The 27,263-nt window shown below is 39.5% G+C and overlaps 1 protein-coding gene and 1 long non-coding RNA gene across 3 annotated transcripts in view; one reads left to right on the top strand and one right to left on the bottom strand.

Annotated features, from left to right (window-relative positions):
• Nucleotides 1-205: 205 nt before the first annotated feature.
• The window catches only part of GLIS3 (GLIS family zinc finger 3), a 138,348-nt gene continuing 111,290 nt past the window's right edge, over nt 206-27,263 (top strand). The window contains 2 exon segments of the mRNA XM_071731370.1: nt 206-291; nt 293-531. Coding sequence (XP_071587471.1) covers nt 245-291; nt 293-531 — 286 coding nt within the window. The 5' untranslated portion in view covers nt 206-244.
• LOC139790087 (uncharacterized) overlaps nt 5,122-27,263 on the bottom strand; it is a 226,186-nt gene continuing 204,044 nt past the window's right edge. The window contains exons 2-3 of one of the 2 annotated variants that reach the window (XR_011723377.1): nt 5,936-6,013; nt 5,122-5,671 (exon numbers count right to left, since the gene is read on the bottom strand). This is a non-coding gene — a long non-coding RNA (uncharacterized lncRNA). Of the gene's footprint in view, nt 5,672-5,935; nt 6,122-27,263 lie in introns of those variants that run through there. The other variant, XR_011723376.1, reaches the window with a different exon arrangement.

The following is a 27,263-nucleotide window of genomic DNA, read 5'->3' as shown; positions in this document are numbered from 1 at the left end:
TTATTTGCTGTAATATAAATAATAATATAAATATACTTTTTAAAATTATTTATTTTATTGCTTTTATTTATATATTTTTAAAAACAGACATAGTACACAATGGATTACTTGCTGAATTTGCATTGATATCAGTCCTAGCTGGGGGTCTGTAAAAACACACTTTGATTACGTTAACTTCTTAAGAACGAATCAGAGGTTATGCAGTACGAGCCATTGGACAGCAGGTATTCCTCATGGACCAAGGATGATCAGTCGACAGCAAATCCCATCTGTCAGAGCTCATGAAGGAACACACTAGCCCAGCTATTGGAAACTGGTCTTCCAACCTACACTTAAAGATGCCCCTTGGAGGAAGGGGAAACATCAATGGCAGTACTATTAACCTTCATCCTGTAAGTCCCAGGAAACAAGGGGTTACAAATAGAAAGCCATTATGTCAAGTCCCGCAGTCCCCAGGACTCCCAGTCCCACAGTCTTCAAAGCCAAACCAGCAAGAATTTGGAAATACTTTCTCCCCATGCACAGGTGGAGGTAAGACTACTTTGCCTATTGCTATTAGTAAAAGCATTTCTTCTCCACTATCACATGCCTAGATGGTACCAATTTCAGCAGATGTAATCTAGGCTCTTTTTTCTTTACTACTCTGTTACTACAATGGAAGAGATCCTGAAACAAAAGATTTTGCTATTTTCAAGAGAATTAATTAATTGATTATTCCCAGGGGCTTTGTATTACACAGCGGTTGCCCTAAGATTCTTTATGAGCAGTGCAGTTTGACTTTGCTTTGCTAACCTAACCTCTTGACTCAACAAATGTCAATAGTAATTTTATGTTCTGTGGCACCAGAATTTTGTGAGTGCCATCAGAAATAGTCTTGGATGTGTGAACAAAGCTTTCCACTGGGGTCTAACAGCTACTTATTGATGAAAGCATCAAGGTAGTCATGCTTTTTAGAGTGCCTGGTCTGTACAGGGTATACAGCACTTAGAAACATGTCTTGATCATGGATTTGCAATCCATTTTTTGGAACCAAAATTTATACTGTAGGAAATAATGATGCATAGCCAGGTCAAAATTTGGAGGCTTGTACTCTGTAAATGTTCATGCGTCATAGATTTACTCATCTATGAGAAAGTCCTTGTCTGTCTGCTCTTGGGACTTTGAAGTTAAAACAGGACTTCTAAATTCTGTTTTTAAATTTTATTTCTTAACTCTGGTCATTCTGGAGATGGGGAAACTCTTTTGGAGGAGCCTTAGTGTCCTACTCTCAAAACTTAATGTACAGAGAGGTACGAGTGGTACTGATGTTATAATATGCATTGTAGCACTATGTTGTGCGTATGAAAAGGAAAACAGTATAATGGTGGATTTTTTCAGTATAGAAACATCAGAAAAATGTGCTAGTACAGTAATTTAAATTTCTTTTTGTAGGAGTGTACACTTTTGTGTACCCATATTAGATATTTTCACATAGAACTTAGGTCCAAAATATAGGCATAATAGAACTCATGTGGTTCTGGAAATTTAGTCTCTCATTTTGTTTGTCATGTATATTTGACCACTTTCTGTGGATAATTTAGTTTCACACTTTTAAGGTTTACTTAGGCCTAGAAAAACATCTTTACTTGGCAGTACCTGCTGAGGTGAACATGGGTTGGAGAGACATCTGTAGGAGGGGGTGGGGGAAAGAGTGGAAGCAGTAAAGTAAAGCATGAGACCATAACCCGGCCAGCACTGGTCTTCAGCTTCTTTTACTAACACAGATTTTTTGGCAGAATTTTTGTAATAAAAAGTAAATTTTGAAATCCAGCTTTCTACTGTGTGTTCTATTAAGAAGTTAATTTTTTAAAGTGTGTAAATTTCAAGTTCAAATTAGAACTGTGATCTAAATGTAATAGTGGTCAAAACTTACATATTCAAGTCTATGTGAACTGCACAGCGTATCAGCATTTCATACACATTTGAGTTGTATTCTGTTTTTCTAGAAAGCCTGGTAGCTGTTCTTTTTGCTTGTCTTATTCACTCTGCATAGGCAATGGACTTGTGAGTATGAGCTGAACTATGTTCAGGTATACGTTCAACACGTATACTGTTTCTTTTACTTACTGAATAAAAACATGTTTTTAAAGTCCATCAAGAGGTATTAAAGGTGCTGGTGAAGGTTGTTGATGAATGTGGCAACAACCTTATATTTTGTGGCAAACACCCTATATTTTTACCTCAGTGTTACTCATCAGCACCACTGGGGACAGGGTCCCGCTGGGAGATTTGGATCCTTAGTCTGAATCACTATGGTCATATTTAACATGTTTGTGGCAGTTCATTCAAAGTACAGGATCTGATTTTCCTGTCCTGTCGGAAAGTGCGTTTTAACCTTAAAGCAGCTTGGATTTGGCTGACGGAGGATTTCTACTGTGACTGAAATACCATGCAGAGGTGCACGTGCTGCAGGTGGTGCGGCTGCTGCAGCTCCAGCTACCGTGCTTATAGTCTGGTGAAGAGGTCCCACATGCACACGTAGGGAGGGCAGAGTCAGCCTGTTGGCTTTTGGTCTTCCTTGTTTTGACTTTGCTTTGAGATACTTATGGCAAGACTTTCTAGAGTGGACAGCTCTCAGCCATCTCCTTGCATTCCCCACTCTCCCTGGCAGCAGGTGACATTGCACCTGTGGGGAGTTCAAGCCTTGGAAACTGGTCTGGCCTTCTGTTCCAACCTGACTGGTCTACTCAAACCACATGTGTGTATCGGACTAAGACTTTGGTATAGTTGTGAAGGGTTCGCATGAAAATACTTGAGATGGGACTTAAAGAAGCAAATCTGGACCTTTGCTAGTAAAAGGCAGAAACTTGTGCAGATAGGCATGGATACCTTTTGTTCTCCACTGAAAACACAGCTGTCGTCTTTCTGTGGTGCCTTCAGTGTTCAGTTTGTTACATGGCATGAAAAATCATAGTGTGTTTTATTTCTTACATTCTTGCAAATGTGCCTGTAACATATTTTTTTCTTTTTTGAGCAAAATAACTCAGTTAGCTAATATTCCTACGTAAAATGAGCATGTTTCCTGCTGGAGATCATTAAGTCTCTTCCTTATCCTGGAAATAGTTGACAGGCATTAAATCTTGGGATTGTGATTACTTATATTTTCTTTTTTCCCAGAGGCTCTGGAAGAAGAAGCAGCCCTAATGCTGCTAATATGTGTGAGAGCTTGGTCAGGGATAATCATTTGTCTTCAGTTGCCAAGAGAGCCTTGTTTCAGTTTTGAACAGTAACTGCACAGGTCTATGTGAACTGCACAGATCTACACAAGTGTTAATCAGTAAACTGCCTGAGTCACACTTGGAATATCTTTAACATACTTGTTTTGCTCTCTAGTGCTGTTGTTTTTTTATGTGTCAGTTGGCACAGTCTGAAAAAAAAAGATGTTCATCAGTATTCTGTGCAGTTCCTTATGCAGAAAGCTTGACTCAGGAGTTGTTTTCTTTTTCAGCTGTTTTCTATAATCAATAGTCAGCAGTTTTAAAGCCTGGTTATTGACAATGTTTAGGTACAGCAAAGTGATTAAGTGATAATGATCTTAGTTTTATCCAGCATGAGACATTTTCCAGCTTTGCATAGGCTTTGGTGGCCGTGATATGCTTGAAAAAGAACACAGGATCTGTCAAGGCAAGGAAATAAATACTTTCAGCTCTGACAGATTTTGAGGATTCTGAAGATTCTGAAGACAGTGGGGATGGATCTTGGTGGATTTTTTTGTCTAGTATGGGGCATTACAAAAGAGCATAGCTGAGAACATTAACCCCCTGGGTTTAGTTCTGCAGTTCAGATTGAGTGGATGATGGCCTCTATAGACAAATAGGAGCTGCTTCATGTTCACAAGCCTTGGTCCCCATGGGAGATTTCAACCACCATGCTATCTGCTTGGAGGGACAACAGAGCAAGCACTAACAGTCCAGGAAGGTCCTGGATTGCACTGGTGATCATTTCTTTCTCCAAGCAGTAGAGGAAACAATGAGGAAGGGTGCTATGCTGGACCTTTTTCTAACCAACAAAGAGGGCCAGCTGAGAAATGTGAATCTCAAGAGTGACCATGAAATGGTGGAATTCAGTATCCTTAGAGCAATGAGGAGTGTGCAAAGCAAGCCCACTACCCTGCATTCAGGAGAGCAGACTTTGACTACAGAATCATAGAATCTGATGAGTTGGAAGCGACCCATCAGGATCACCAAGTCCCAACTCCAGTCCCTGTGTAGGTCACCCCCAGAATCACACCATGTGCCTGAGAGCATCATCCTGATAATTCTTGAGCTCAGGCAGGCTTGGTGCTGTGATCACTTCCCTGGGGAGCTTGTTCCAGTGCTCAGCTGCCCTCTGGGTGAAAAACTTTCTCCTCATAACTAACCTAAACTTCCCCAGCACATCCTCCTATCATTCCCTCAGATCCTATTGTTGGTTGACAGAGAGAAGATGTCAGTGCCTGCTCCTCCTCCTTCCCAAGTGAGGAAGCAGTGAACTGACATGAGGTCTCCCCTCAGTCTCCTCTCCTCCAGGCTGAACAGACCCAGTGCCTTTAGCAGCTCCTGATACGACTTTCCCTCTAAACCCTTCACCAACCTCACAGCCCTTCTCTGAACACTCTCTAGTAGCTCTGTCTCCTTTTTGTACTGTGGTACCCAAAACTGCACACAGTACTCAAGACGTCTCAGGGGTATGCTTGGCAGGGTAATAAGGGATAAAGCCCTGGAGGGGAGACGAGCCAAGTAAAGCTGCTCAGTATTCAAGGGTGTCAACTCCTCCAAGTCCAAAAGGAATGAATCTCAACGAAGAGGAAGTCAGACAAAAATGCCAGGAGGATGCAGCAAGGAGAGGTCTGTCAGCATGACCTCTCTCCTTGGCAGCAGGCTTTGCTTCAGAACAGGTGACTCTGCTGGTGGTCAAGTGTCTTAAGAGGACAGCCTGATGCATTGCTTGGAAAAGGGAGACAGGGATAGTGTGAGGAAGAGGAACTGTGTTGCAGCTAAGTTCACGGTCCACAATGAGGCATTCTTCCCTTTTTCTTCTCTGTTGGGACCCTGCTAGAAAGCATTGCCTGCAGTGTCTGGAACTTTGCTTTTGAAAGACATGTGCTCTGAAAAGGTTCTGGATCTTTATTCAGTGTCTACAAAGGCAATCATTCAGCTGCTCTCTCAGGGCCATCATGTCCAAGTGTAGAACAGGCCCATCAGTAGGGCTGGCCAGGTGCTCCCCTGCAGCCTCTTGGGCACCAGAGGTCCCCATGTGCCACTCAGTGCCTCCCTGCCCGCTTTCTTCTCCTAGCAGCAGGCTTTTTGTTGTTGGGCCTTGGGTGCAGATGGGAACCCTTCTGCAGGGATCTTCTGTGCACCCTCTGCCTGGCTCTCTTCCATTCCTGGTGGGTGGGCAGTTCCACCAGGTACTCCTGGTAGTCATTCTCCGCTCTTACTGTGTGCCGGATGCAGCTGACAGGGGAGCTGCAGAGCGGGCACGCAGCTGTCAAGAGGGCCCAGTGCTGGATGCAGACAAAGCAGAAGGTGTGGGAGCAGGTGTCAAGGTAGGCTTTGTTGTCCACCTCTTGCAGGCAGATGGGGCACTGGTCACCTGCTGCTGCCTCCTGCTGCCCTGCCCATTGCAGCTGGCTCGTGCCTGATGCCATGTCCTGTCAAGAGATGTGCAGAGGATCTGAGCTTTTCTGGCTGCAGGAATGGAAGAGCAAGGAAAGCCCCCACAGGTGGTGAGAGAGGGGAGGTAAAGGCCTGGAGAGTGTCCTGTCCTTGCAGGCTGGAGAGTGTCCATCCAGCCCTGCAGGCTGCCTTCCTCCTGTGCCTGCCCCCCTTGGCTCCCCACAAGCTCCCCATGGCCCCTGCACTGTCCCCCCAGCCCCAGGCACCCAGCATGACTTGAGCTAGCACAGGGCAGGTACCTGCAGGAGGTGGTGGTCAGGGAAGGTGGGAGCCTTCAGTGGTGCCTGGGAGCCCGAGAGCCTCCTCAAGCCCACAGCCTTGGGACAGTAGGTCACATCACAGAGGTTTCTAGGGCAGCCACCATCAAGCATGGTCAGCAAACACCTCAAAGGGGGAACGCCCCTGCTCCACAGGGTATTGGCCATATTCTGGTTGCCTTTTGGACTGGGCTTCATCTTGGGCTTATCAGATGAGAGAGAGTTTTAACCCATTCCAACTTAAACCATTGTATGATTCTATGATAATTAGTTTTAGATGACCAGCAATCCTGATCAGGTTTAAGATGGTTCTTGGTGACTCTTGGTACTTCTCCTGCATAATGTACAGGAGATTTACTCATTTTCATGTGAAAGGTAGTGCACAGGTTCCTATTGTAAGACATTGCTTTGGAGTACTTATTTCAGGTTACTTCCCCCCCCCCCCCCAACTTTCATGCTTCAGGCATGGTACAGCTCTTGAACACAAATGATGTTCAGGCAACTCTTGAACACAAATGGTTGAAGGCAGTGATTTATATTGACTTTGACTCTATACTTTAGAATCTTTATCTCTAGTCCTCAAGATTTTGTTTAAGAACATAAAAATAGCTAGTGATACAAAAATGCATGTTGCACCATGTGTTATAAAGGCCTCAGGCAACTTACAAAATTTCCCTGAAGAGTGTTCGGCTTAATGCCAAAAAGGATCTACTTTACACAGGAACTGCAAAATCCCTCAAGAGTATTAGGCATGTTGCCAACACTTACCCATTCCATCTTAAGAGTGTAATTTAACTGCTCTCATACCCAGCCTTATACCCCTGTCCTCTGCTTTGTGGGTCTTGACAATGAACTTTAACACAAATTGCAACTATCCAAAGTACCGTGTAACAAAGGGGTAGATTTAAGTAAAGTTTATATTTATAATTTTCTTGGACCAAAAGTTATTATTTCAGACTGGGGCAAACCAGTTGAATGTGACAGGGTGTATTCATCAATAGCTTTATGATACCTGTTTTCACCAAGATCACAGGCTGCTGTTGTCAGTAGCATCAAAGGAGTATCTCCAGCTGCCAGGAAGGTATGGGCAAGTCAGATGGGGTGGTGACACCAAGCTCATGACTTCATGGGCAGCATCTAATGGAGGTCTCAGTATGCCTTTTAATGTTCTCTCCAGATAAATTCATAAAGGATAAAGTCAAGGCACCTGAACAGTGGTGACTCTTCCAGGAATGTAGCATTTCCTTTTATTTTCTCCACTGACACCAATTAAAGGATGCTTATACGTTTTGCACTTTCATTATCCTAAAAATGGCTGAATGCATTTTGTATCCTCCAAGTTCACAGAGAGGAAAATCTGATGCTGCAGGTCAAGCAACCATAAAGAATCAATCTAAACGAGGCCAAACTACTATATTTTCACTTGATTTTGTTGTGAGAATCTTCAGCTAAGTGCATATTTTTTCAGGTTTGTTTTATCACCAGGAGGGGGCACTAACAAAATCTGTTTTCAGACAGAGAGGTGCACGTTTCAGACACCTTTTTTTAGGAGAAATTTGGAATAAAAATCTAGCTGAAATATGACATTCTGGAAGTTTTGTACCTGAAAATTCTTGAAAACTGCATTAAGGCTGCCTCTCCCTCTGAGTGTAGTAAGATTTTAGTATTTTGATGTGAGTATGGACAGGTCACTTAAACTTACTGTGCCCTCTATTAATTGGAAAAATTTGGGTAATTTATTTTTACAATTATACAGTACTTTGAGATATCTATCGGGAGTGCAATTTACTGATGTGAAACACAAAATTAACTTCAGGGCTGTGTGTGCAGCTACAGAAAGAGAACTGGTTATTTGTGCCTTTAAGTGGAGGGCAGGAGGCCAAAAAACAACTTGGTTAAGAATAGATTTATGCGAATTCTGAACTTAGCAGATGCATTTGACTTTCCCATGTATTATTACCATTGTGTTCTTGAACCATATTGCATTTCCTAGCAATGCTATAACATGATCTCCACCATGGTAGTGTGTTCTGTCATTTGGCCTCCACTGCTGCAGACCCATTTGATGATGGTGAACAAGAAGCGTACTAACCACGTGCTGTGTCTCAGGTGCTCTGCTGCTCTCTCCTGCTCCTCACCCATGGAAAACAATGAGAAGAGAAGCCATTCTTCTGATGTCTATACATAAAGTGTGAAAAAGTTCTTTCATTTACTTTCAGGCTTGTCACACATAAATACCTGGAATAGCCTTGCAGGGAGCTGGGAGTTGGACTCAATGAACATTATGGGTCCCTTCCCACTTGAGATAAGCTGTGATGCTATGATTCTAGAATGCCTCTGTGAATAAAACCAGGAATTGTCTGCACCACTAAGAATTTTTTTATTTTCTATTTTACTCATGGCTGGTCTTTCTGAAGCTGAATTTGATAATTAAATCTGTCTCAGATTCAATCTGTTCCCCTCTGGGGTAGATTTAATCTCAGGCCAGCAAGGTGTTTGCAGTCAATGTATCTTACCTTATAGTTGAATGAATGGAGTGTGTCCTTCACTGCTAGTTGTGAGAGTGCAGATCATCTTTTCAGCAGACTTGAGATACCAGCTCAGTATGTGCTGGGTGCAGCAGATGGGGCCTGAGGCAGAGAATAGAGAGATGCAGATGTTAAGACTGATGGCTCAGTTGTTATTGTCAGAACTCAATATTTGCATCAGCATGTCAGAATTCTAATTTGGTGTCTGCTGTGGTACTTTCTGGAGCTTCTTGAACAACTGTGTCCCATTTTAGTTCTGTGTTCCCACCCTGCCCGTTTGCCCCTCCTCTCTGGTAGGATTCATAGTGAAGAGTATTTCGTGTTTGCCCAGTGACATGCTTTTGCATGTTGATGTAACTTTACTCCGCACAGTCAGAATTATTTTGCAGAGCTTCCTGCTTCTTTCAGGGCAGATCAATATGGTAAAACGTTTTCATGCAGGAGGCATTCTTTTGTGTTCAGGAGAGGTTGCTTTAACTGACCATGCCTTACAGTTATTTATTTTTTAATGCAATTAAGCTCTAAACCATAAAGGTTGCTATTGGAGATGAATATGAATAAGAAATGATACTTAAACAATGGAGAGTGGAAGCACTACTTTATAAGTACTTGGTTTTCCATTTTCACTTCCTTGCAGCAAATCCTGCCTCTTTTTAAAAAAAATAGAAAATGAAAGAGAGAAGGTGTTGGAGGTACTTGGCCATTTCTTCCTGTTTGTACCTTATCTGCATGGATAACCTCCATCGGAGTAAAATATGTCTCCCACTAAAGCAGCTATATTTGTGTCACCAGCATGGCAGTGGGATTATGCTCTTTCCATGCAGTCTCATTGAACCAGTATTTCATCTTCAGGAGAGTCAAGGTTCTGCTTTTACAAAAAAAAAAAAAAAACAACAAAACCCAAAAAACCAAAAAAACCCCAACTGACTGTATTCATAACTTGTATTTACTAAAATCCCTTACAGAATCAAGATTTGGAGAATTAATTACTAAAATATAAACCACAAGTATATAAATAAATGAACCAAATGTATTAAGAGTTTGGAAACTAGAAATGGTAAACACCAGGTGGAAATAGCAATGTTTTAAGTAACTTTTCCCAAAAAATGTTCTTTACTTTAATACTAAAAATGTAAGTGATTAGATTTGGCAGATGTGATGTTTGAGTCTGTGGTCTGTAAGAGGTATATCTCTGCTGATAAGTCCAAGGTTTCAGGAGCACCCTCTTCTTGCAGTGTCTGATTCAGTTCCCCAGTTGTTAGTGGAGATATAAGCTGCCAATGCATGTGATAGAGAATGCTGGTGGGTCATTATACAACAGGTATGTTAAAACTTTAGGTAGGTTTTCTGAGCTGACTGTTACAAAAGACAGGATAAGAACCTAGGCTAATTTTGCCGAAAGAGAAAAGTGAAAGTAGTAAAAGGAGAAATACAAATATTCATAAATCCCACAGGGTATTATTTGGAGTCCTTGCTGGCAGGGTTTAGGTGTGGGGGCAAGCCCTGGTCAGTCCTCTCCAGTCCATTGCAGAGTCTTTGCCACCCCTGAGAGGTGATTGTCTGTCCACCCATTGATGTCTTTCAGCGCCATCCTGGCACTGTCCTGTACTCTGCAGTCTTGCCAGCCCTCTCCCCCTCCAGTAGCCTGGCATCTACCAAAAGGAGGAAGGGTCTCTCTTCCCCATGGCCCAGAAAGCACATGTGACTGGGAGTGCAATGCTAAGGCCAGGTTGCCACAGCTTCACTGCATTTTCAGGAGCTGTGCAATTGAAGGCCTGCAGACAGACCACTCTAGGAGCTTCAAGATAGAAGAAAGAGTAAAATGTAATCTCAAAAAAAGGGTTCCATTCAAACGGTGTATGAATATTTAGGCTGGATTATGTTTTATTCGCACTGTAGTATATTCAGATTTTGTTGGTTATGGACACTGAGAGTGATGATCTTGCATGAGCAGCAGTTAAATTGTACAGATTCCTCTGTTTAGATGGTAATAGGTACAGACTGGATTGAAGATGTAGATAGATAAAAGTGTTCTCTTTTCACTTTTCAGTATCCTCAGATCTTGGGTTTTTGATAAAAATTGTTTATTTAACCTGAATAGCTCTTTATTTTGACTCTTTATTGTTACTTGAATGAGAAGTCCAAGGCTAAACAGTGCTTTTAACTAGCATTGTATCCTGCCTGTTACACAAAAGACATTAGCTTTACAGTTTAGGAGTACAGCTTGTCACAGTCAGCCTGTTTCTGAGACTTGAATGAAATTGGGCCACTGAAAAGGCTTTGGTCTTACCAGGAATTTTACCATGAGTGGTTTGGAAATATACTAAATAAGTGGTTTGAACAGTTTTATAAGAAACCACAAATGCCTATATATACAGTTTAATAATTTTTACTGTAAAAGGTAAAATGAAAATAGATGCTAAAAAGACACTTGACAAAACCCAGAATAAATTTTAATATTTGCCTGGATTCAAAAGTCCTGCTTTATTCAAATAGCATACATATGTCTATTTTAATAAATAGTATGACAGGCAGTACTCATCATTGCTCACATTATGAACGGGAAGCTTACTTTGGCAGCTAAAATATAATTCTTAATTGCATAATGTACATACACTTCCTTGTGTGTATATACATACATACATATTGTTCTACCCTGTGTTTTTAATAGCTTATTTTAGGGGATAGTCAAGAGTTATGCAGTAGCATATTTGATCTACATTAAACTTAAACATTTATTATACACTTCTATTTGAACATCTGTTAATAAATCTGCAGTTGGCTTTCAAGTTCCAGCTAAGCAAACTATAATTGGTCTGTCAACCAGCATTCCTAAATAAGTAATGATCTGAAAAACTACTGACCCAATGCTGGTTTCAGTTAATTAGTGAAGTCTTTCTACTAACACAAGCCACACTGTTTCTGATTAATGTTTTGATGCTTTTGGCAGTAAAAGAGGACTGCTTGGATATTTATTTGCTTAAGCTTGTAACTAGAAAATGAGTTGGCTTGCAAATAAGAGGAACTGTTGAAAAAATCTTTTGTAATGTAAGAGAAATGCTGTTCATCTGGGCACCTCGGTGCCTCCTGGGAGACAACTTTTGATATCTTGTATACCCTTCTTATCCAGCTTCTCAGCAGTGGGATGGTTAATGCTACTGCTGCATGTCTCTTCTTTGCCCGTAGAGATCCAAGCCTGGTAGTTTTTGCCCACATATTCTCAGATTCTTGATAGCTTTGCTGCACCACTTAAAAGTGGCTTTTTATCTTGACTTCTGGCTGTGTTGGCATCTTTCCTATCTTGTGTATGCTATCTCAATTACTTTTTTCACTGGTGTGAAGAAAAGGTTACAGGTCTTATTTCCATGTGAAAAGCTGTTTATTTCTGAATGCACCATATGTGTTCATAAGAGAAAGGGAGATTTCTGTCCTGAGCTGTGAGTATTTAACCTCTGAAATTACTAGGGTTCATGTGATGGGAATATTGTTTCAGGCATCTTGCTTGATTACAGCGTGATTGTTATTTAACTGCACCTGCTTGGTGTGAGGGTGGGTGAAGCAGCAAAGAAGTCACAATGAAAATTTTTTAGACTATTTATGGTGTTTTAGAAGTGTGTGGAGAGAGAAATTAGTTTTGCATAGATTTGCATATTTAGACCCATTCATTCATTTGTGATCATGCAAATTCTGTGCATTATTCAAAAAACAGAGAAACTGTCTGTTTTTGACCGGTCTGTTTTTTACTGCTACCTCGGATGGGGATGGGACTCATTGGTTTCATAGAATGGCCTTCTGTAATTGGTAGTCAAATTGCTAAATCTGGCTGGAATCTTGTGTAAGACCAACACCATTAACTTTCATGGGTTTTGCTATGGCTGTTTTGAATTCCTTTCTCATGAAAGAAAAATAATTTTCTTGCTAAATATGCAAGCTGCTGAAGGCTTTGAAACTTTCATTGACCTCATGACAAGTTCTACGCACAAATGAATCAGGGGTTGGTATCCAACTGAGATGTTTGACTTGTTGGGCATTTGAAAGGTGGAACAGCTTTGAATCTGCTCCAGGCAATACTTGAAAAACAACTGAGATAGATTACATGTCTACTTACCTACTGTAAGATTTTTCACCAATGCCTGCTCTGTATAATCCCCTGAATGGTGGTTACCAAAAGCCACTGTTTCCCACCAGTTGGGATGGTGGGTAGGTCTTGGTGTCCCCAGGATAACAATTCTGTCTCTCTTCCCTCTATGTCTGCTCTGCCAGCATGCCTTCCTGGATAACAGCGTGCTTGTGCAGGTTCTGCCTTGGAGTTTGATCCTGTACCGCAGGTAACTGTATCGTCTTCTCTTTCACATCTCCTTGACACTCATTTTACCTTCCTGCAGGTCAGCCCTAGCAATTATGTTGCACAGCACTGATGGAAAAAGAAAAATTGGTCATGTCAAGAGCAAGTACAGTAATTTGTGATTTTATGAGGTGGGGAGACTGAAATGTGAGTCTTGCAAGAATTCTCTCTCTTTCACTTGTGTGGAGAAAAAATAAATCCCCAACTCCAGTGATCAGTCTAATATAAAAAAAAAAAGTCTGAATAGATCTTGATTTTAAATTTTGCCTGTGACCAATATAATAGTTATCTGATATGGAAAACACTGTAGCGACAAGTTCTGAATCCCTTTCCCCTCCTAAACACTACACTCTGTAAAGTGAAAGGGCAAAGTGAAAGATCATAGTCTGGACCACCGAAGACAAAAATTTCTGTGTGTCCAAAATTGAAATCTGGAAATGTAATTCAAATACAGGTGCAATTCCTTTATGAACTCCGCTCTTCATTCAAGTAATTCATTAATCACTTGTGTTGATTATAAGAACACATTCAGATTGACTTCAGTTCTTGTGTGTTTGTGGATCTTGTGGGTTTGTGGATTCTTTGTGGGTTTGTGAATCTATTTTCACAGATTTGGGTCTTCATAATCTGAGGACTAAAAGACCTATTTAGACTTTTGGATTTTTTTGTCATTGCGCACTGACATCTACAGGGGGGAAAACCACCATTTATTTTATTTTTGGAAGGTAAGAGACTGAAGTATTCTCAGCCTTCAAACCTAAAACACAAGGCACAAGTCTTCCTCCTTGAAGAAGAGAAAGGACATAACTTTGTGTGCATTGGGTAAGAGACAATCACAATCACTGATAACTATGGTACTGGGAAAATGGACTGAGGAGAAAACATGGGCCAGTAATTCTGCGTAAGGTCTCATGAGTGGTAATATCAGCACCAGTGCTCTGAGAGTTCTGAAAATATGAGCAGGGAAGCTCTTTCCATTTGTCTGGGTATCCCACTGGTCACAAAAGTACAATTTTGTCCATTCTTACTACCAGAAAATACTGCATGAACTCCCCAACTCCAACATGAGTTTCTTACTAAATCTGGAGATTCTTTTTAAATGAACCTCTCCTACTGAGAGGAGTGGTAGGGTCTGTTCAGATGGACTTTTCTTTTAGATAATAGAAATTTCTCCTTGTCAAGGGTGAAGGTGAAATGCAGAATGAAAGGTTGCTGGAGTGGTTTATTTTTTAACCCTTGTAGACTAGTCATGGAAGTTTAATTAGGAAATGCTAGACTTTTATAGAATATAATGCAAAACTGTGTCTATACAGGATGGTTCTGCTAAGGTGTTGAAAGTATAGGAAAAGACTTTACATCAGATTCTAGAGATTTAGACTGACTTATTTATTTAGTTCCAGTAATATTTTGTAATATGGTTTCTTTGAAGGGGGGATTTTGTTGAAAATAATATGGTAAAAGCAGTGTTGAAAGAAAGTTAATTGACTTTGGGTTATGCACTGCCAAAGAGAAGTCATTTACTAAGGAACAGTAATAGCTTTGAAAGAAAGGAGAAAATAAGTACATAAGATTTTTGTGTGTGTCTAAGTGTCTTATCTCTAAAATTTTCAAAAGCCTAGGATTATTTTAGAACAAGAAAAACAAACTGCTAAAGAAATAATAAGGTATAAAAGACTTCCAAAGCATCTGATTTTCCACCTGCAAACATTTTTACATACTGTTTTGAGTTATTGAAAGAAATAATGAGAATTAGTATTTTCAGTTGTTTATACCTAATGCTTGGAAAGGATGCAATCTGAAGTTCAGACTACTTCATTAGAATAAGTTAATTGTTGATTTTAATGCAATATGATAAGATTTAGGGTTTGATTCTTAGCAACTATTTTCATCTATTTTTCTGATAAATATTGTAATGTTTACAGTGTTTCTGCTTATTAATCTGTTTGCAGAGTAATACATGCACACATCTTAAATTTATGTGCTCATGATTAATGCATCAGAAATTAAAAATTACAAGATGCAAACTTATTTTATTCCTTTGTACAAGTGAGTTGGATAGTATAGCTGTCTACTTTGTGAACAGAAAAATAGTGATTATTGCTGTGTGTTTGTGCTTACAGTCCCATCACCAAAGCAAGAAACCACATCAACTGCTTTGTTTTTATTAGGGTAGGACATTATGCCAGATTATGCCCATTTTAATGGGAAAAAATCACAAAATTACATTGCTTTATTGTCTTCATGTCTGTTAGCTTTTGTGGAAAACTGCCATTTCTTTCCCTGATCTCCAGTGTTGTTGCTTTCTCACTAGCAATGCCTCTTCTAGGTACTCTGAGTCATTGCTTCTACTTTATCTGCCAAAATTTACTGCTGTTACTGTACAAAAAATGCACAGCTGCAAATTACAGAAGTGTCTTAATGTTTGCACAGTGCCTATGGCCATAACTCCCAATTATTTGTCATATTATGCCCTCAGTATGTCTCTTTTTGTCTGAAATGTATTTGGTTTATGAATGGAAACAAAACATTCTCCACATGATGCTTTGTTTATTTCTCTTTGGCATATGGTATATGCGGAGAGTAAATTCCTGGCAAGGATGAGTAGTTGCACCTCTGAACTCCTGCCAGTGGCAGGCCTGGTGACTCAGTGAAGACCTTGGTTAGTACTTGTCATTTCCCCAGACTGCTACTTGATGACAGAAGCTCCTCTAGAGAGGTGTTCCTTTAACAGATGCAGTGAAATTAAATGAGATGGAGGGCATTGATAAATGTAACTGTTTTGTCTTTTTTCATCTCTCAGTGATTGTGTTCTTGCTTCCAGCCTATCTTCTCCATCCTCATGGTGTCCTGGTTATTTCTCTATCATTGCTACCATTTATTTTTTGGCTTTTGTAAGCACTTTTCAAACGCCCCCCTCAGTCTCCTGTTTCTTCACAGAGTGATGAAGAGCTTCTGTGGCAGCACAATGATCAGCAATACTCTGGTGTTAAAATCCAGACTTTACATTCAGCTACAGAAAGACAATGATACAAAGCAGTTCTAACTATAGTGTGAATCACCTGCTATGTACATAATGGAAGTGTTTTTCTTGCACAAGAAAGTAATGTGTTTCCTTTATGCAGATTTTTCTTATCACTTTGCCTTTTACTTCTGCTAAGACTGATACCGATTGGAATTTGTTTTGGTGTCGGAGCTAGAAGTCTGTGGGAGGGAGAGGAAGAACAAAGTGTACGTGCCCCGTGTTTACTTATGCATGATATAATTCTGCCAGCTGGACAAAGGCAATATGCTGCTAATTGCCCTGCTACAAGCCAAAGGGAACACCAAGGACCAAATCTGTGTAAATGGCATTCAGGTTACTTGAGAAGTTGTGCAAAACTACACTTCCTGAGGGAGAGACTTGGGAAGCATACTGCCTCAAAGTTCACAGGTTTCACCAGGAAGATGCACTTCTGCTTTACGTTCTTTTTTATCCTTTATTTTCTTTACTTTTTCTTCACTATTGTCTGCCTTTTTCTATGCCAAATATTGTAGGATCAGTTTAGGACTGATTATTGCCCTGTTGTTGGACGCTGAGAAGGTCATAGCTGTATTGCTCGTTGCATCTTATCCTTGTTTCTCTGCAATACAAACTGTGATTTACTTGTGGTGTCATACATGAAAGGGGAAGCAGACCACTGAAAAATTTTCTAGACCCAAATTACTGCAGTTTGGTTCTCCATAGTCTTCTGGAAAAAAAGGATGTAAATTTCTAAATGTAAGTCAAGAGTAAAGAAAGAGGCTAGAATCTCTTGATTAAAAAAAAAATCAAAACCAAACCCTTCACTTGGTTTATACCTTTGAAACAGCATAAAGGACAACATTAACCTGCATAAAAAAATCAGAATGTTCCCACACATTGTACAGTTCTTTCTCTTATAGTGTATGGGGTGTAAAATTGCTTAGAAATAGATTGATTTTTTCTGTTTTCATGTGTTTTCACAAAAGCCTGTCAAGAAAATGAAGTCTCAGAACTGACTACATGATGATGAGCTTGAATTTGGTATAGCTGCTTGCACATTGCATCGATGGGCTTTTTAAAAGATTTCAGCAATGTTCTAACTTTGACTGATCCTGAAGCTGGAGTGTAGGGGATGCGAATTAAAAAAGTTGGCCTTTTTGAAAATCGAATTTATCATTTATGGAAGTAGAGGTGGAGACTGAATGCAACATGGGTGTGAGAAAGGTTCATACGTGAGTGTTTCTGAGAGCTGCTGTAGGTAAAGAGCTCCCTGTTGCAGGCAACACATACCTTCAGTGGTCACATTCAGTTGGGTTCTTCGCTGCCAACTGCAGCTGAGATACTCTGATCTTCATTTGCTTACAGTGCCAGCTAATAAGAGAAAAATACTTCTAATTATTAAAACACTGTGCCAACATGATGTAGTTTTATACGTTGTTAATTCTATATGAAAAAACAATGGTCTGGTTTGCTGTTGTTGCAAATTGCTGTATTTGTTGTTGCATTACTGTTGCATTTGCTATTGTTGGCACCATGCAGAACTTTGCAAAGGTACTGCACAAGCTTTTTGATTTTTACATATGTAATAATCAGTTGATGATAACCTATGATGGAAAAAAAGTTTTTTGTGACTACCAGCCGTTGTTTTCTTAGGTGAAGAAATCAGGATCAAAGTCTTCAAAATGAGGTTTGCAGCTGTAGTAGTTTTGTAGCAGGCTTCAGATGCACATGGCTTGACATGTATGCTTTCTCTAGTCCAGGCAATATTGTTATTAAGCTGTGCTGGTGTTTGCCTGCAAGAGCTAGAACCAAGGAGAAGCTCTTTTTCATGTAATTCAGGATAAGGAGCCTGCTTTGCTCACCAGTGGCTTGTCCACAGTGGGTGCCTGCGGGTGTACTTTGTGCTTTAGGGCTGAGTGTCCCTGGTGAGTCCAGAACCATTCTGTTTACACATGTGGATCACCATGCAAAGACCCCTCTCATGTTCCTCTTTTGTTCTGCCTGCTAATGGCAGGGAGGGAATGGGCAAGAGTAAGATGGTAAATACCATGCAGCAGTTCAAAATGTGTGGAACAGTGTGCCTGGTGCTGAGGGTGGAGGGCAAGAAGGATCTTCTCAGAACACTTGCCAGTCCCTCATAGCTCGACTGTGTAAAGAAAATGTACATATACAGACAGCTCAGCGGCTGAAAATGATGATAAATGTCCAGTCCTTAATAGCATTTGATATATGCAATGCATTCTGTCACTGCAATGTGTAATGTGCAACTGCAGAATCGTCACAAAAAGATGTGTGTGGAACTGTGTATGTATTTTTAGGATAAAGATACATTTCTGACCTAGTGTTTTACTGCAGTGAAAAATATGCTGGGAGTGTTCTTTTACTTGTTTTTTCCAGTTCATGTTTATAAAAACTGAATTTTACTGAGAGGTGTTAACTTTTAAGTAGAATTGGGAGTGTTTGAGAGTACAAGAAAAGTGTATTCCGATTTGTGACTAGTAAAAATTCTTTCAAGTGCTGCAGCAGTTAGTCTAATTTTCTACATTCATCAAACACTAGAGTGTGGATTCTATGCAAAAAAAAAAAACCAAACCTAAAAAAAAATAAATTCTGGAGTTCTTATATTCAGTTTTGAGTATTTTGTTTCAAGGAAGATTCTGAATTCCTCAGACTCTGGGGAGACTTAAGAAATTTTGCATAATGCAAACCAGAAAGAACCAATCCACATTGACGGGATTAAAGAAAAAAATGTTCTGCAAAACAAAAACATATAGTCATGAACAGATTTTTTCCACATGATTGCTCTTGTCATTAATTCCTTCACTATATACTAACCTGTAAGTTCATTAATGGTCAAACTGAATGATTTAAATAGTTCTTTACCCACAGATCACTAAAATAAGTCCATTAAATTAGATGCTGTAATCCTTTGCAAGGGGTTTGTTAAAACCAGACTCAAGTATCTTGATAATAATCTCGCTTTTTTGCTTTGCTTCTACATAGCATGCTAGTTTAAGATTTCTTTCTTTTAAAAAATTTGCGTAAGAAGAAATAATTTTGTAAGAGTTTCAAATAAGAAAACAAGGAGCGAAGTTATAATCCTAACAAATATGCTCCTGAGAAAGCATATTTCATTGTTTCTTTAAAATAGAGAGCTTGAGTGTGGCTATTGAGATTTATTTAATTTAGTTGTTCAGGCTAATAAAACATACAGATTTACTGTGCTCACCGCTGTCATCCAGTCCCATAAATACTTAAGAATTTACACACCTTTACTAATATGAGATACTCTGTTCCAGAGGATTTACTTCACTGAATGTGGCCAAGCTGTTGGGTTGTTAATCCATTTGTCAGTTCACATTGTATGTTTCAAAATAATATAAAGGGATCACATAGTTCAATGCAACGAAGCAGCCTATTCGAGTCCATTGATAACTTTAGAAATATTTATGGGTTTTTTTCCTGCCCCACAGCTGCAGTCTTTTGAAAAACATGGTGGCAATATACTTAAAAATTCCGTGATTACCATAGCAGGATTGGAAGAGTAGAGAACATGGAGAAGATAAAAATATAGACTTTGGTGCCCATTATGAATTTTTAATTTAAGAACTGGAAAACTTAAAGACACTATGTTGCTATATTTTACCTGTGTGTATGTATACATTAGGTGGTGAAACATGCTTAAACTGATAAAATGCTTGGGCATTGTGTTGCATTTTTTGGGGGAATGAGATTAAAACAGCAGCCCACAAGCTTGGCCAAAGATAATTTGATGAAAACTTTACTCTCATTAGCATAAGGCAAAAATTAGAGCTGAAGCTGACTACTACATTTTTGGACCTGAAATTAAAGGGACCATTGAGCAGGTAACTGATTAGGGTTGGGAACAAAATTTCACAATTTGAGGTCTGTGGGTAGAGTTTAAGATTTATTTCTTGGCATTGCAGAAAAGGCAGCTGGTATCCAGATTTCAGCACCTGGCTTATAAGAATTGTAAAAGGGCCTAAACCCTCCCCTTAGCTTATGAGTTTGGAGGATATCCAACATTTGTTAGTTCCATTTACACTATTGCAGGATACATGCTTTTAGCCTTTTCACCTAGGTAACTGAGTTGGTTTGCATGCCAGGCAGAAGGAGCAGAGCAGCCTCAGTTGTTAGGTTTCTTTTCTGATCCTGAGGGAAGTCAGGAAGAGCTACCAAATGTAAGGATACCTCGTTGGTGTTATGCACTTAGTGCTTTCATGCATTTTTGCAGACATAAAGCCAGACCTAAAGAGAGGCTCTTTGAGAAATTGTTGCAAGTTTTATGTGAAATTCTCTTGATAGCTTACATTTCCCTGTACATCCAAATTCCTATGAGATAATTATTATTTGGGGCTGCTCACCTCACGTCCTGTCTTCTACCCCTCTTTGTAAGTGGCATGAGAAAGGCTGTCACTTTTGAGCCTCTGCCTGTATCCATGGCACAGTGCTGAGTTCTGGAGCAAGAGACCAGCCAACAAGAGGCAAGCTGTGGTTGGGGTCCTCCTCTTAGTCCTGGGGGAGGAGCAGTTTACATCACAGCTTTTCATGCCACCTCTGCATTTGGCCCACTTCCTTGATACTGCAGAGCGGTTCTACCATCCCTCTGCCTGTCTGTTTCAGGGCATCTCAGGTAAGTAACTCCTCCTGTAGATCTATGTCACATCTGCCTGAGAGGAGCAGTGGAAGGAATTGGAGTCGTTTAATCAGTATGATTTCTGGAAAGAGTGTGCAGGAGGGAACAGGATCACCTCTGTGGTGTCTGCAATGCTTAGATCGGTTTGCATTTTTTGCTGAGCCTTCAGGATTCCTCTTTGCCTGTGTTTCGTGGGCAGTAACCTCCTTTTGAAAAAAAGTCTGCTGATTAAGAAAGCTCCATCCTTTGTTTAAAAAAGCAGGAATGGCTTCCAAAGAATTATTCATTGTGAATAGGAAATTATTCATATCCAAAGTTCTTGCTCTTGTATGAAACCTGGTTATGAAACTAGTGACTTTCTTTCCTGAAGCTGGAAGTCTTGTGAAATCCTACAACTTCTTTATTTGAGCAGAAAACTAACTGTTTAATTTTCCTTTTTCTTACATATTTTAAAATAAAATAATTATGGGAAAGCATTCATTTTTTTCAAAAAGGACTCTAATAATGTTTTTGGAAGTGAATTTGAAGTCTGAGGTGATGCCTGAAGTCCCACTCACTGGGAAATGTTTCCCCTCCCTACCCCCTGAGCTGGTTTGCTGCACATTTGTCTTTTCCAGGGCAGCCTCCTGACATTTCTGTATTTCTGGCATATGGGGTCTGGCTGGCTGGAGTTAAATTTCTTCATAGCAGCCCATACGTTGCTGTGCTTTATGTTTGTGGTAACAAACCAGTGTTTTGTCTCTTGGCGAGGAGTACACGTGTCAAGGCTTTCTCCCCTCCACCCCGCAAAAAACAGGTCAGTGTGTTGGGAGTGAGCAGGAGGTGGGGAGCCCAGCTGGCTGAACCAGACTGATCACCAAGGAGATACAGTCTATACTGTGTGACATTGTGCTCAGCAGTGGAAGCTGAGGGAAAGGAGGAGGGTTCAGGGACATTTGTGGTGATGCCATTTGTCTTTCTGAGCAACTATGCGTACTGAGGCTCTGCTGCCCAGGAGGTGACTGGAGACCTGCCTGCTGATGGGGAATAGTGACTACACTCCTTATTTTGCTTTGGCTCTGCACACAACTTTGGCTTTTCTTAATAAACTGTCCTTATCATGACCAACTAGCTTTTCCATCTTAGTTTCTTCCTCTGTTCTGCTGAGGGTGAGGGGAGTAAGAGACTGTCTGGGTCAGTGTCTGTCAGCCAGCCAAGGTCAAACCTCCTCATGGAGGCACTGAAAACTCCCAAACCCAGACTGCAAATCCACACTCTTTCTTCATCTAGCCAGACTGTGCAGATTCTTGATTCTTGAATGTGGCATAAAGAAGGGGAGCTAGTCATATAAAAGGCAAAATACTATAACCATTATTCTGATTATTGCATTTTCTTTAATTATAACACGTTCACTGTGCTCTGTTGGCCTATTTTAGGTTTCTGGAGTCTTATTGGAAGTGGAATGGGCTTTGATTCGCATCTTTAGCATTCAATGGACATCAGAAGTACTTCAAAAGCAAACATGCTTTTTAAATGTAAAGTTTTTCAAGGTGTAGAATAGAGTGAGGATTTCAGTAATAGTGCAGCACAACCACAGTTGACTTTAAGAGGTGTTGATTTGTATTTTTTTCACATTAATTCAGGGCCTTGCAATAGCTGATTGCTGACTCCCTACAGTTTACTGAAAATCACATCACAGTACTAAAGAAATTCATGATAAACTGTATAAAGACTAGTAGATGAACACTTGCATATGACAAGTCAGAAAAATTGCCTAAGCCCTTCATAAGTTCTGTTTGTAAAAATTACTTATGTAGTTGGCAATTTAACTTCACTGTAAGTTAATAGGATTATGTCCTTAAAAATCACATCATTGGTATTGAACATTTTACACTTACCTATATAACACATTCTCTCTGTCAAAGAGATGGCTTATTGCTTAATTTTTTAGACTGGTGCAGGAGAGATACATTTCAGCAGATTACCAGCTTCTTAAAGAGATTTGTCTCCATCAGGACATTTTTGTGGGTTTCCACCCTTTACCAAAGGTGCTTCAGCTCTGCACAGGACACATATTTTTGCCTTTTTTATGCCTTTGTCCATGAATACTTCTTTCCACCATCCAGGCAGCCCTTGCAGACACACACACACAAACCACTGTGTTGGCATGCCAGTGTGGTTTCCTGTGTCTTTGCATCAAAACTTACTCAGTAGCCAACTTTGGATGCCAAACCCTGCCATCACAGCAGCCTCCTCTTCACAGAGTAATATCTGTGGTTAAGATGTCATTCTCTGTAAATCAATTTTTGCAAGGATGACAGCAAAGGGCAGTAGCTGCAGTAGTCTTTACCAGGCCTTAGCTGTTCAAGTGGCATTAATTCTCCCTCTTATTACCCCTGGCTGTGTGGAAGGGAGTTGGATACACTTCAGCAAGACAGAATGAGGGTTTTTTTGGTCACAGCAATAAAAGACCTAAAAAATTCCAATTAATGAGCCTTGAGCTAATGAATGAATAAAATAGAAAGAAAATGTCTAAAGCTTTGAGAGGAGGGGAAACATTTATTGACAATAAAGGTTTTAAATGCCTCTGTCTATAGTTTTCCCAGGGTTTGCCTTTCATTTTCTCAAAGATACGAGAGGAAAGACAAGTGGAAGATTTTGTTTCGAAGACGATGTAATAACATTTCAGCTTTTAAGGAGTCTAAATAGGCTGTAAAATGAAAGATGCTGCTGGTGGCCTCTTCTAAAAGTTAGTTTAGATAAAAAGACTGGCTGTCATTTTATTATTGCAATGCACCTTACTGACCATGCATTTCATAGGACAAGATTGTGTATGGTGACAGTAGTAGAAATTTCTGCAGAAGTTGTTTTAGTTATGCAGGTCAATTTTTAAGGAGTAATTTCTCAGTCTGTAGAATGTTATTCTAAACTGTTCTGAGATAATCTTGTATCCTGAATTGAGAAAATGCATAGACTGCCTAAGCAAGTAAACCTTTGTAATAGAAAAATGTTCTCTTAACCACAGAGCTTTCTTTCTTTCTACATGTTGCACTTGGTTTTTGGCCTGTTTATTTTTACAGCTTTCAGTTTCATTGAACTTTATGCTTCCTTAAAGACATGACTTTCTGAACTTAAGAACTTTTGACAAAACAGTCACAGCAACTCAAACCAAGGTATGTTTGAGCTGGTTGCCGTGAAGGTGGAACAACCGGAGATCAGTGTGAAAACTTTTTTATTATGAAAACAACGTGTCAGAAACTTTTTCCTGACACTTTTGTTTCAGGCAAAAGACCCCTAAATTATACCATTGTGTGTAGAATGAGGTTTGCATAATGCTTTGAGATATTGCTACTGTAGTAATTCAGACTTTGCTAGTGTCTGATAGGTACATTTGAAATGTATGTATCAGTTAAAAAGATTATCACTTCAAAGGTTGTATTTTTACTGAGAAGTTTTTTTAGGTGATAAAGTATATTGATATTTAGTGAAGCATGAAACTTTTGAATGAACTGTGAAAGAAATAGTTAAACTAATTAACTGAGTATAAAGACTCTTAAAATACCCATGTTATGTGGGCTGAATGCCTGTTATTTCTGTCTGGTTAAACTGACAACTAGGATAACATTCTCATCTTTTAGAAGAAACAACATTAAAACCATTTTTAATGCAAGGAAAATGGAAAATTGTTCATTTGTATTGCTCAGAAACTTGTGGGCAATGCAGTCTCAAATGCCTTGAGTTATCTGTAAAGATTCAGAAAAAGAGCCTCAGTTGGGATTACAGTCTATCACTGAACAAACCCTTTATTGCATGTTCTTTTGCTGAACAGATGTCTCTTGTTGGATCATGATATGTGATGGAGTCTGACACTGATTTGTTGTGTTGCAAAGACTGAGACCTAACCTATGCTGGAGGTAGAAGGCAACCTCCTTGCTCTTCTGCTCTCTTCCCGGGGTTCCTGCACAGCTGGTGGCCGGTCTCACTAGGATGAAGTTGTCATAGAATCACAGAATAATTTGGGTTGGAAGGGACCTCTAAAGGTCATGTAATCTAACCACAAATGAGTCCTTGGAGTTAAGGCAGCCTAAATATGCTGAAGTGTCTATTGACTGGCTCTTGGTGTTCCGCTGGACAGAGGTAGCATTCCTGTGTCTAAGTGGGTAAAGAGACAAAAGGTCTTCCCTTTAGCCCATGCCTAAAGGAAGGGCCTGTTTGGGTCTGTTTCTTTCTTCCCAGCATTGCTTGCTGCTAATACAACCAGACAGGAGATGCCAGTGTAAGGTGTGGGAGTCTGATGAAGACAGCATGAGAACAGAAATTAACATGTGAGCAGGGGGTACATGGCTATGCTGCCTTACTTTGGTACGTGGAACTACAATATCTTTTGAGTAATGGATCTGCATGTGCCCACAGTTACAGGTAGCAAAGCTTCTACGTGGCATTTTCTAAAATACTAAGGATAATTAGAAAACGTAAGTTATCTGATATGCGCCTCTTTTAATTAAAGCTGAGGAAAAAAACTTCAGGAATTACTGGGAAAAAATGCTAAGCATGTATTCCTGGCATGGAGAAAATCACAAACAGGCAGTGAATGTTGAACAGTGTTAGAAGCTGACGTGGGGGATGAAGTGTTACGGAGTGCAGGTGATTATTTTTATAAAGTTTATTCTCATTGCCCCTCCATATTTGACTGTTCTATATTGCAATCAGATGGTATCAGCAAAGAAGTATTCCATCAACACTGCCAGAATCAATCTGCTTATTTTGTAGCTAAGTGCAACACTTTTTAATGGGTAAGTTGTTTCTGTATAGATTTTAATCCTGCCATTCATAACATATGAGAATGTTTTAGCAATACTGGTTTTTTTGTTTGCTTTTCAAGTAAAGCGACTTTCCAGTCAGTTGAAGTAAGTCTGTACTCTAATGTATACAAATGTATGCTGTGTTCATTTATGTCAGATTCAACAGTAATTTCCCAGTGGTACTGAAAATGGAAGGTATTTTCTCTAATTACAATACAATTTTTTTATTGTTCTTTCAGATATCTGCATATTTCCATTTTCATCATAATGACTTTTTCTCTGTTGTAATGGTGTTTTAAGGAGCTGGCCAATACTGAAGTTTAAAACATGATGCTTGGTTTTTTTCTCACTTGATATTTTATTCAGCTTTAGACTATTATGCTGGTAGTGTGTTACATTACTTGCAGAGTTTGTTTTGATTTCTACCTGATATTTCAGAAGAATATGAAGCTAGCACACTGTATTATATTTTTCAGAAATAATAACTGGACACTTACGCTAAGTTTCGAAGATCAAAACCTTCCAGAAACTGGTATGAGTAGCTTATACTACAGAGTAGTGGTAGCATAAACCAAAGATAAAACCTATGTTTTCTGCAGCAGAGGAGCACGTACTGCATATTCTTTAAACAAGAACAAAAGAAGAAGTCACCTAATGTCACTGATAACAAATAAGGAGTTACCCATTGCAGCTGAAACATTTATATTTTAGTTCAGTTAAACATTTACTGGTCTGTGCAGTAGTTAACTGATAACTTTTTACTTTTTATGCAAAATAAGAAAACAAAGTACCTTTCAAAATAGCTTTTTAATAAGTGGGAAGCCTTTCTGATACAAAGAAAACTGATTAAAAATTAATATGAGATAATACATCTACAGATGTAATTTAAAGTCCTTGTTCTGCAGTGTGCATTTTCTCCTGAAAGTTTCGTGAGCCTGACTGTTTCATAATGTATTCCTAGTTTAGTCATTACAAGACCAATGTTTTCATTTGTTTAAATTTAGTGGTTAAAGTGTTCCATAGAAGTAGGTGATCTCATTGCTGTCTGCTTTAAACCAGCCAAGTTAATCACCTGTGAGGTATTGTTTTCACTGGTCAGTTCGGGATAATTTTTTACCCTGGTTCCACTTGAAAGGAGACATTGTTTTTCATTGTGCTTTGTCAGTCTCTTTTGTCTCACAGTAGAATGGCTGAAAGTGCATGCTTGATTACTTCATACAATGAATGGCAAATAGCACTGGAAAATAGTCCTTTTCTTACCAACTGCCGTGATAGTGAAGAAAGATGCCTTTCCAAGATTCAAAGCATTGAGAGCTTTTAAAGTGCATGCATAATATTTTCTCGTGATACAGTGTGGTCATGTAATTTGTTTGGTGTGTTTCCTCTATTATTTTTCTTGGTTGTAAAGATTAAGTCTCTGCAAACAGTTGGGAACATGGGAATTGCCAATAGTAGTCAGATTAATGGTCTAACTCGCTGTTCAGAGTGGACACTTCAGGGGCTTTGGAGGAAATTTCTTATTAAAACAGCACAGCTAATTTTAAGTGTCATGAACATCATGACCATAAACATGAAGTTAAAACTAGGGAGGTTTTAGCATCTTGATTTCAGAATTTTATCTCCTAACTACAAAGACTTGATTTTTTTTTTTTAATTTCTAAAGAAATTAAGGTCCAAGAATCACTGTTTCCTTGACATGTAGTATCTGTGTAATGTAGTGTAGTTGAGAAATAATTGTATTTCATAAGACTTGCAATAAAAATCATAATTTGGCAACTTTTTGAGCCATACTTTAGTAATCTACTTATACCCTGAAAAATTCCAGATTGCATGCCTTACAAAATTTGCTGATACCTACTCTAATTTTGACTGATTTTTTTGTGTAGTTTACTTACAAGCCTCAAGGACTCCCAAAAGAGTCTTGGACTCAGAGGAAGATACCAGTATGAAAAAGCCCAGATTCCCAAACAGATTGGGATTTGGGATAGAGGCAAGTTG

This window comes from Heliangelus exortis, chromosome Z (genome assembly GCF_036169615.1).
Source record: "Heliangelus exortis chromosome Z, bHelExo1.hap1, whole genome shotgun sequence".
NCBI lineage: Eukaryota > Metazoa > Chordata > Aves > Apodiformes > Trochilidae > Heliangelus > Heliangelus exortis.
This window is presented reverse-complemented; position numbering and strand designations above follow the sequence as displayed.